Source organism: Aricia agestis, chromosome 4, assembly GCF_905147365.1.
Source record: "Aricia agestis chromosome 4, ilAriAges1.1, whole genome shotgun sequence".
NCBI lineage: Eukaryota > Metazoa > Arthropoda > Insecta > Lepidoptera > Lycaenidae > Aricia > Aricia agestis.
Window position 1 is genome coordinate 11369406 of NC_056409.1, and position 12041 is coordinate 11381446.

Genomic DNA, 12041 nt, shown 5'->3' on the forward strand with positions numbered 1-12041 from the left:
CGAAGGTTGGGGATATATCCGTTATACGTGGGTGTTTGGGATTTGGCTTTACATCCAAGAACCGCCCAGTCGTACCACAATGTACCCCGAAGGGTTAGTTTCAATCAATTATACCTGCGTTAGTGTGGAGTCGATCCGTTGTGAATTAATGAACCAGTCGATGTTGGGGGGCGGTTTGGAGCCGCGGGTCGTGCAGACGAACGACCGCTCGTGGCCGGCGCGGGTCGCCCCGCCGCCAGACACGCGGACGAACTGGGGTTTCACTGAAATATAAGAGTATATACATTAAATGTACGAGTGCGTACAACTGCCATCAAATTTTGATGGCGGCTGTACACACTCGTCGAAATACCCCGAGACAGGCCGAGCGCGAGTATGTACAGGGCGCTCTCGTTCTCGTCTTGTTGGCTCTCGCGAGGAAAACCAGAGCAAGCATTTACAACCGGGGATCTCGGCGAGAGGCTTTCGTCAAGTGTGTACAGCCGCCATAAAATTCAATAAAATCACTGTGCTCTACGAGTTCATGCAAAGGAAGCGATTCTATTGGTTAAAAATCACACTCCTCGCAACAGACGAAACGCTCCCTGGGCGCTTTCGTACTACGCCTGATCTGGGGGGTGAGCCAAAATCTTTTCGTTTTCGCTTCGTTATAGAATCACCGATGAAAGTATATGGAATTGACATAAGCGTTTGTTAATATGACGTTGACGTTCGACTCGTCTAATATCAATTCCATACATTTTGATCGGCGATTCTATAACGAAGCGAAAACGAAAAAGTTTCGGCTAAATGGCCAGCACCCCTGAAAATGCGGTCAAAGTAGAACTATTTCTATGATAGAATACGCGATAAATCCGGCCTCAGATACCTCACTTCTATCGGTTATTTATACAGATAGTATATCTAGGTGCGGTTTTCACCGGAGTAGCGAATAGCAATACGACTTACGAGGAATGTGTTTTTAAGAACCAATAGCTTCATTGGTATAACATAGCTAAGGGCAGCGGTTATATTAGACCATTCATATTATACAGACTTTGTTGTATAATGAAACTGCAATAAATGGAATATTGATTTTTTATCCATGCATAGTATTAGGTAATTTATAGAAGATAAAAAGAACTGTTAAAATAAAACATAGGAATTTCTTTTTAAAAAGACTTTTCACCCCACAAAGAAAAAGATAATAATGTACAAAGATAAATGAGAAAAGTCACACTTATTCATGCTTATGTAAATGAAAAATAACATTCGAGATACTAATAAAAAATTCAGTAAGTAAATAAAAACTTTTAATTGAGTGTTTACAGAAAGTAAGCAATAAAGTTTTCCCAATTAGCAAATTTCTGATAAAGCTTTTGATTTTTAAGAAATTGACTTTTGTTAGGGTTTTCTTTGATTATTATTTTATTAATAGAATAAGACCCCACGATTCTTACACCATCATTTTAATTATTGTTTAATAAGTTTGCAAAAACGAACAACCCTCGTTAATTTTCGCGTCGAGGTTTCAAATTAAGAATGTATAGGAACAAGGCGTCTCAAATGACATGTCATTCAGCGACGTATCATAATTCATAATATATCCCATACATTACATACATTTTCGATTTCGAAATTCAAGTGTGAAAATAATGAATGCTAATGACCCAAAGCCCTGCCTTTCGAACCTGCGAAATTCTTTTCTATTTATAGCAACTCCAAGAGTAATGTTTAGGCCTTTTGGAATGCGAAATTAATCTGCGGCAGTGACGCTCGGGACCCTTTACAAATCCGCCGCCAAATAAATCCCCCATCCGAGCGGCCACTTCGAAACTTACGGTACAATTTAATAGTGACGTCTCTGAACTGCGGTCTAAGGAGCGGCGGTTGGACTCTACACTGTAACTTCGTGCCGGCCATCTCTCTTGATAGCGAAGGCAGATGAAGTTGACACACCGATCCATCTTTGGTCACGGCCAGGCGATCCTCGCCCCGATACCACGAAACGTCAGGCGGGGGCTTCCCTGTTGAAAATACAATTGTTTACCCGAGCTCCGGCGTTTTAGAACGTTTTAACCCGGTATTTTGGTAATAGAATTGTTAATGGAAAATAAACAATGAATTGCTCGTGTGAGGGGGAGCGAGCTTAGCGATAACTGAAGATGGGCGCTCACCAGCGATTTACTTTCAAGGCAGAAATATTACAAATACGTTAAAAATGAATGATAGCTATTGATATAAAAAATGAAATGTATCTACAGATCAAACGTTTATGAAACATCGTTGATTTATTTCGAAATATGTGTTTTGCAGCTGAAATATATGTAAACGACGCTAAATACTGTGAAACATAAAATAAATGCGAAAACGAATGTTTGCGTAACGAGTGAAATCATTTTGGTCGTTATACCCGTATTTTTATCCAGTAAATACGATGAAAAATCGACTGTCACGACGGCTAAAATTATGTGTGCGCAAGTCCTAACTTGAAACAGTCGAATGTGAAATTCGACATAAAATGATATTTCGGAGTAAAATTCGCTTTGCGTACTGAAAATTTTGTGTTAAACTCTGTGCTTACCGCCAGAGGCTTGGCAGGAGAGAAGTAGTTCTTGGCCTTCCCGAAAAGGCCCGGCTACGGAGCCCACTATTTCCTTCCCCTCAGAGTCGTATATTCGAGGAGCGTCGGGTGGGACTGTAAAATAATAAACAATCAAAATCTGTTTTTTATTAAATGATTTATATTATTTTGCTAGATGCCGTCAGAAACTTCCCTGTGCAGTAATATAATATTATAATAATTTGTAGCGCAGAAATCATAAACTTCTCCACAATGAAAACGGTGTCATGTCTTTTCCGTTTTAAAGTCTCACTAATTAGTAAATGTAACGGAAAAATATAATAGAAATCAACTTGTAAAATAATATTTCTACTGTATTCCATTAACTTACCAATAACAGTCAAATTAACTTTATAATTCCTAGTCGGGGAGTCGATATAGTCTATCCGACATCGGTACAGCCCCTCGTCATATCTCGCGACCTGCTCCACGGCGAGATGAGCCGACGAGGGATCTGACTCGTTCAGCACAAAGTGTGCACGCGCACCGAACTCGCCCGCGACGGCCCAATGCACTGGTGGACCGTTCCTGAAGTCTACCCTGGAAGAACATACAGTTATTATTTAGAGTTTTTTTTTAATAATATACCAGAAATATTTTACCATCGAAGAAATTAATTCATAAGCAAACCTACGTCATTTGTCAATACAATGTTAGGCTTGATCTGTCGACTGGGTTTGACATAAACAGACCAAATTACGTTGGTCCGCGATCTGCATATAAATAAACTTCTCTGATAGTACATGTTACATGACTAGAGGTTATCAATAACTTTGAGTGTATAGGAATTGTCTTATTACACGGTATTCGTGCATTATTTGTGAAAAAAACTGTGCTTTATAGTTTTCCATTATCTCCAATCCATACTAAATTGAATCAAAATCGATTGAGTTTAATTGCAAGTGCTTATTGTTTTCGCACATGAATAACAGGCTTCACTTTCTTATTCACTCTACTTTTATTCGGTCTCAAGCATACTCAAGGTCAAGTATTCCTAATAAATAAAAGTATCCTGGAAATAGAAAAGTATTTATCGCGAGATTATTCTATCAACATGCCAAACCCACAACGAGAATCGTATCCCGTCTGATTCTGACACACCTAATACTTATCGGGATAAAGATGACGGGGGATGGGGATTACCGATCCCCAAAAATAGCTATGGATTTGCTAACGTGATTAACTCGTACTTAAATATAAGCAATCACTTATTTCGAGCCTCCATATTATATTCCATACTTAATATTATAAATGTGAAAACTATTTGCCTGTTTGTCTTTTCTTACTTTAATATACTACTGAAGCGATTTCGATACTTGAAATAGATACTAAGGTTTCGGAAAAGCACATAGAAAAGTTAACATGGCAACCTCCGATTCCTGCTCGATAAAATATATTGTAACAATCCTTAATAGTTTAAAGTTCTACAGATTACTATTTTTATTAATTCTTTCAATGATGTTCTTTCGTAAAAAAACCTCTTAGTGATATGAAAACTACCCTGATTTATGTACATAATCATAAATTCAATATGCATAATAATTGTGCTTATAATATTATCGTTACCGTATAACAGTAATTAGATTAGCGATTACAGAATTACAAATAGTTTGTAGTTGTTAATCAGATTTGTAATCAGATTGATGAAGTAATTGTGCACCTGAAATTACGCGTAAGTTGATTTGATTAGAATGTATTTAGACTGAAATGTATTTTAATTAGTTTGCAATTAGAATTAGATTAACGAGTATTTCAACTATGCCCAACTCTGTCGTATAATTATAACCATCTGTAGCAATTTTTTTGTCTCTTATACTCTATGTTAAAAAATATACCTTATTTTAGGCATCACAAAATTAAACGTATTGAAAACGTCCTTAAATTCAACACGGGTATTTCATTACAATGATTAATATTTTGATAAACTGCCAAAGTACTTTGCGCATTCAAATTTCGAACACCAGTTAATACTCCGTGCATAATGTAGAAGAGATGAATATGAATAATCCACCCACTGTCGTAAAATCATTATGAATGTTTCACGTCTCTGGCGGCAAAGATTAATGTCTCCAGTCTCCGCGAAGGTGATCTAAGTGTGCTTTGCGTTATGTGGGTTAAAGGGTTGGGGTTAAGTACTTTTGATGCATATTTATGACATTATTCGTGTTATTGAATTGAGTTAGTTTCAAGAACCAGCAGGCCGCCTTAGGGTGAATTCAGACTGCGAGGCGACGCGTAGATGCATTTCTAAATTTGTACGGATTTGACAGATTTGCAAGATATCTCACGCAATTGAAGTCTGTCAATGCAGTACACATTCAGAAATGCATCAACGCGTCGCGTTGCAGTCTGAATTGACCCTTAGAAGCCTTCTCGTTTATACGTTTCACGTTGCAACTTACATGTCACATCGACGCGGTGACTCTGCGTTGCTCAGCCGTTCATACCATGCTTACAGCAGCACCCAAGACCTTTTTTGTTGGCCTACTGATTCGTTATGTCTATTGTGATTTGGTACTTCTTACTTTTGTGTAACTTAATAGGGGTCATTGCTACTTGGCATTTTAATGTAACAACGATAACTCAAATGTGTGAAGATTTATTTATATTGATAGTTGTGTATGAATTCCAGTTGAATGAATGCGAAAGCTTTTTCCTTTCTGTATCTACCTCAGGTTTAAACCACTGAATGATTAAAATATGTTTCTTAAGATGCTATAAGTCCTAAGAAAGGACATAATATTATGTTAATTAGTAAACAGTCATAAAAAGTATTGCACGGTTCACTAAATACAAACAAATTGATGTGCAATTTAAGATACGGGTAATATCTGTAACTCCACAACAAACAATAAGTAACAGTAAAATTTAAAATCGTAAAGATATCTAAAAATAATATCCCACATGATACAACCGACAAAGGAAACAATCACGAAGGAAAAACGTACAAGAACCGAACGATAAAAAGTGATAAATACGAAGTGCAATATTGCGATATACCAAGCATTCGCCGTCGATACCGGTGCCAAATCGCACACACTTCCTAAAGCAACTCACATATTTTAAAACAACTACGAAAGGAAGTAATACACTGAACCCTCTCCGCGCGATTGTGAAGCGTCCACCTTGGAAGATATCCAGCTATTAAACAGTTAGGGTTGATTCAGATCGCAACGCGAATATGTCAAATCCATACTAATTTAGAAATGCATCTACGCGTCGCGTTGCGGTCTGAATCAACCCTTACGGTACAGTTCAAAATAATAGTTATTTTTACATTTTTCTTAAAGTAGATCAATGCAGAACGTATGCCAATCACACACACTGACAAACATAGTAATCAGAGCAAAACTATAATACAACTTGCATCGCCCCCTGCCTATCTTTCAAAAGTCCCGTGATAGCCCATCGTATTAGTACAATAGACAGAACGAACCAGTAGGCTGAGTCAGAAGTGTTTCTCTATATACGTTTAACATAGCGACCGGCGCGCGTCGTGAGTCGTGACACGCGTTGCTCAGCTGTTCACAGCATGCTTACGGCAGACAATAGCGGACGGGTACTCGCGCTGATTTATCAGTTTGATTGAAGTCGGCCTACTGGTTTGTTCTGTCTATTGTGATATCAATATTGAAGCAGTGACAACCACGGAGGTAAATCTGTCATTTTACGAGGGAAACAAAAAAACGTAATTTCTTTATTAATGTTATTATTAATTATTATTATAACGGTGCAGCAGTACCGTGGGTGGCAAATCGAACAACGAAACTAAACGTCCTCTGTGGCTCAGTTGATGGGCTGTTGGTAGCTCAAGCCGGAGGTCGCGGGTTCGAATCCCGCCGACGGAACAAAAAGTTTTCAAAAGTTCCTGGGTCATGGATGTCTATTAAAATATGTGTATCATAGAATAAAAATCTTTAATATATGTATACTTGTATAGTATAAAAGTATTTAATTATATTTCCGTTGTCTGGTACCCGTAACACAAGTCCTTCAGGTACTTAGCACGGGGCCAGACTGACATGGTGTGAAGCGTCCATAGATATTATTATATATATTATTAAACTTTCAAAATTTTATATAACTTTTATAAGAACTTTTGTACTCATCCTTTGTACCATTGCACCTATATTGTAATCGTAAGATCATTTAAGGATCTCCCAAATTGGATTGGAAGAGGGCGAAGCTGGCACCACTTAATTGCAATTTGGCCGACTTATTAGACTCTCCGAGACTTTAACTCGGTTAAAATTTGTTGAGTTCCGTTAAAGATTTTGAATAATTAGCTTAAGAATTGCAACATCAGTTGTAACTTGTAAATCTTGTTTATTGTATATTGAATTTTGTCTACAACGTCTTACCTTTGTGTTAAAAGTTAATGTATTATTGTTCATATGAAATTTTAAGGCGTAGTTATAACGACGGATCATGTCAATTCAATGTTATTGTGATCTGGCGGCTGGGTTTGACATAACGTGACCAAACTACGTAGGTCCCGGGTTATATATTTGCCTAGTAATCAACTTCTCTGATAGTACATGATAATGATGTGTAAACAATAAACATATTGTTTTAAATTTTCCCGTTAAAATTCGAAGGACTCTGACTTTTGAAATCTAAAACTGATTATTTTCTCATTTTAGTGTGATTTAGCATCTATCAATCAATAGTTTTTTACGATATAATAAGCATGGAGAATGAATGCATAAAAATTTACTATAACGAATCCCATAAAATTCCAATTTGCCAGCATGCAAAAATTTTGAATACGTAATGCCGAATATCTTTATTGCTCACATAAATCCAATATCTTCAAAGATCATTTATCACGATGCAACAGGATCTAACAAAGCTTAGAACTCGCGAGATCAGGTGGTCGTTAGTAGATGAAACCATCCTGGCATCGAACCGGCTACCCGCCTGGCGTCCTGCCAAATATATCTCTGGTAATGTTTCAGTGGCCACAATTTATAGAGCTTTTGCTATAGACGATGTAATTTAAGTTTTTTGCTTTATTACACACTGATTCTGAAAATTATTATTGGTTCAATAACTCGTAATAACTATTAGGCTTCCTATTACACAGAAAAGCGATAGATGAGAAAAACCGTAACCATATTGTGTGCGAGAAGACCAATAATAATTATGGGGCTTTTAAGAAATCGGTATTTTCCAAAACATGACTAGCACATATACAATACAATGTGCTTAAATCGGGTTTATAATAATTATTGTATAGTAAAATCTCTAGGTGTGTGTATCATCAGAGGTAATAAGTTTGATCTGAAAGAAGATGCTATTAATGTTTACCTGACGTTATTACAGTCCTACAAGATTTTTTTGCACGTGTGACGTCATTATCAAAGGATGCGGAGCAGTGTTTGCTCAAAATGGCACCAGCCTGAGTTTTCATTGCGAGCACATACAAAATGATCCTTGATGTGATGATGAATGACGAATGAATGATGATGAAACAGCTCGCCATATTGTAGGTTCAAATAATCGCATTGCGACATAATCTCTAATCCTTGTAGATATTTACTTCTAAATTCTATCAAATATGTCATTAGTTAGATGCTGGTTTATCAAATTGTAAACTAATTCAGTCGATAAGCGCCATGTTCGTCGTAAACACATCAAACCAATTATGTATTTATGTTACTTAAACCTACGCTTAGTTACAATTCGGAGAAGGATTACCTTAGGAACTGATTCCACGTGTAATTCTAGATCAAATCATCATACTAAATATCATAAAAGTCATATTGTGATAGTCATATATTCTAACTTAAGTACATCAATCACACTTTTAGAAATTCGGATACTCCCTAAAATCAGCCCTAAGCAAATTTTATTAAAACGGTATTTTTATATTAACTTAATATGCATTTAAAGAGCAAAGGATATGACCAAAAGTTACGACCAGCAACGAGTTAGGGTGTAAAAATTTTATACCCCTTCAAAATACGTAAAGATAAAAGTAATTTCCTTAGTTTTTAATAGAACAGTCAGTTTAAGAGTCACTCGATATGTCTAGACACCCTGTTTAAAATTCATTTATGCGTCAGTAAATCTTGCTGGATTCTTTATTTACCCCTTCTGGATGCCATCCAAGACAACTGGCGTTGCATCTTCACACATCCAGAACCTACACCACAATAATAAATACAGTCGGGCAGTACCGAACCTATTTAGGTTACATAACCTAGGTATAAAGGAAGTAACTATGTATAAAATGTGTAGTTTTCCTTGGGAATTGATGATGATAGAAAAAAGGGTGTGCGAATTTTAAAGTTTTTAGTTCTAAGGGCCATACCTCACCGGGATGCCACGGCATGTGGCCAGTGGCGTTACCATGGCCACGTCTGGCATCTCTACGTCGCGGTTGCCAGCGTAACCAGTTATAGGCCTACTAAGAAACCGTTTTGTGTCTCAAACAATCGGACTAGAATGACTCGTCTTACTCTAACAACGTCATTTCACGTTTGTTAAAACGGTTTCGTGGTACGGCCTCAGAGTCGACCGCTCTGCATGCGGCGACTGTTGATGTTGAAAGTTGTTTGCGCGTCTTTGTATGCTCCGTCACTCAATCAGTCGCTGATTTTAGTGATATAATTGAATATTTTTTCAAGGTATTTTCTTAAATCTTCATAGAATTTAAGAAAAGTACCGCTTTGCGGCGACGTAGAGACGCCAGACGTTGCCATGGGAACGTCACTGGATAGAACGGCCGCGGCATCCCGGTGAGGTGTGGCTCTAAAGGTTTGGCCTAAGCGTTGATCTACTATACAGCTTTCCTTATTTCCTATGACGCACAAATGGCATAATATGTATTAGCTGCTCGTTAGTTTACTAACAGGATCACCTGTTTTATATAGAGCTATGAAACTAGTTTTTAAGTTTAAGACGCCATTACCGTTTCATCTCGGGTTTTACGACCGATATAAATAGGGGATAAACAAAAATAGAAATGGACAGAACAAAGCGAAACAACTTAATTGCCTCGATAGAATGAACTTAATTCGTTTAATGAGTCCACAAGCTTAACTTTAATTGTGGGCGAACGTAAAGCAATAAGACCCCGTCCAGCGGCTCTCAAACTTACTTCTTACATAAAGGGGAATTTCCTGGAAAGCAACGTAACTATCGTGTAAGATAACCTACCCCACTTGGGTACTTAATGCAAGCAAAGAGTAAATTGTTGTTTTGGATGGCCAATCTGTTAATAGCAAACAATCTACATAATATTTATTCGTGTGCACTATGCAACCATGATTGATAGAGCCCTTTTACATGTTCGTATATAATCGCTAATAATATTATGTTTAAGCTTAATTAGGCAAAAATTTTTTTAGTACCTATTACACTTTTAACAATCTATTTACAGATACCTCAATATTGACGGAGCGCACCGGGAACTGCCCGATCCAGGCAGTACCCAGTGGCGCACTCAAAAAATAAAACACAATGTAATAATATGAAAAATGAGGCCCGCCTCGCTGCGCCCAGTGTTAACGTGTGCTAGACGCTAGTCTAAACTCTAAACAGTAAACACACTATGCCGAATTTCCGCGGCGGAAATTTGGCTTGATTCCACCTGCAATGTATTTTAAATTACCAATGACACACCATGCCTAAATTCCGTCGCGTTATATTGTATGCGTTTGACATTGCGGACGTAATCATGCGGAATTTCCGCCGCGAAACTTCGGCATAGTGTGCTTAGACACTTAAGCTGCGCGTGCACTGGATCGGAATCGGAACGTACGGAGCGTACGGATTTGTTGCTTTGTATTGATTTGTATGGATGGTACTGCGTGCACTGGATCGGCATTTCTGCTCCTGAGACCGGAATTTATGCCGATGACGTCATCCGCAGCCGCGTCTATGGGTCAATTTATATATTTAGTGCAGAGTCAAAGCGCATCGAAACAAAGTATCAAAACTGAACACAGCAAATCCAACCTTAACTCCAAAGCGTTAACGCACACATTTGATTTATACATTAATAACTAAATTGCCGATGCGGAATCCGAATGCAGTGGACGCACCCCATCGGCATTTTGTAAATGACGACGCTCCGTACGCTCCGATTCCGATGCAGTGGACGCGCAGCTTTACAATACGTCCATATTATGAAAGTTACTTTCGTCTGTTAGACACACATTTTGAAAGGCACTGCCCTAGACGTAACAATCGTAAAGCTTGTGTATTTTCCCGTCGCTTTAATGCGCCACGTTGCAATGAAGATAATGCAGCGCTGGAAAATATAGGAGGTACTATAATGCTACTTATGTAACATCACTAACCCTAGGATTTAGGTTTCGACTCCTATTAGTATTTTCTACATCATAATATTATTATAATTGAAATTGTCAATAAAATTAATATTTCAGATTTTTACCAAAGAATTATAAAATAAATAAATAAAATAAAAATAAAAAAGCCTTTTATTTCTTGCCAATTACAATTATTACAATTTGCTTGATCAAATCACAGTATAATTAAGTTCGAATTAAAATTATACATTTAAGACATAGAATTACTATTCTTTATTTTAAAAGAATTTTGCCTGAGGGTACCTACTTAAAATATTTCCATTTTGTTGCACCAAAAAATATATAATATTATTATATTTTTCTACCTATCAAAATAATGGAAGAAATGATAAAATAATAACTGAGACCTACGAAACAACTGACTTTGAAAATACCGTTTGAAATTTGAATAGATTCAAAGTGTTAACTTTCACAAAGAATTTAGCTGAACTGGGGCACGGCTCGTCATGAAGAAATCTCCAATACCCTTGTCAAAACCGTCAGAACTCAGACGTCTACAAATTCTTTGAGTTCAGGAATTTTACGGCCTTATTCAGATAACTTAAACGTCGACGAAAGTGTATGGAAATGACTATAATAGATTTCAAGTTTCGTTTAACTTCTATGAAATTGTTTTTACTCGGTTTTCCACTTTGATACCTAGGCAGGTAGCGAAGATGTATGAATTATTTTGGTTCATACGAACAAATTATATAAAAAATATGACTTATTTTGGTATGTTCTTGGATTTTTTAATATTCTACTTAGCGAAATTGACCTAAATTACAAGGTAATGTTAGGCTAAGCGTCAACTTCACAATCACCTGGTGAAAGGTTGTTTTATCGCTCGATTGAATTTAAGCAGCTGCATCAGAACAACACTAAACACGTATTGTCGGCTACGTGGGGCGCGACGTGTTCAGAAGTCGTCCTCGGAACCTCCTGTAGAGGACTCCAATCGGCCAGAACTCCTCCTTCTCGAAGGTCGGTAGATGATGCATCGGGACTCTCACCACAAAGGAGCTAAAATTCACTTTGTGGCGGGGCTCCAAACGCTCAGCCCTCAAGACGAAGTGGGTCTTACTCCTGATGTAGTCCACGACATGCTCGGCCATGGACAC

General features: G+C 37.5%; 1 protein-coding gene across 1 annotated transcript in view; it reads right to left on the reverse strand.

Moving 5' to 3' along the window:
* Positions 1–12041, reverse strand: part of LOC121726413 (nephrin-like) — a 103062-nt gene that overhangs the window by 23592 nt on the left and 67429 nt on the right. Inside the window, exons 4-7 of the mRNA XM_042113762.1 lie at positions 2934–3142; positions 2564–2677; positions 1821–2006; positions 115–263 (exon numbers count right to left, since the gene is read on the reverse strand). Of these exons, the coding sequence (XP_041969696.1) occupies positions 115–263; positions 1821–2006; positions 2564–2677; positions 2934–3142 (658 nt within the window). The remainder of the gene's footprint in view (positions 1–114; positions 264–1820; positions 2007–2563; positions 2678–2933; positions 3143–12041) is intronic.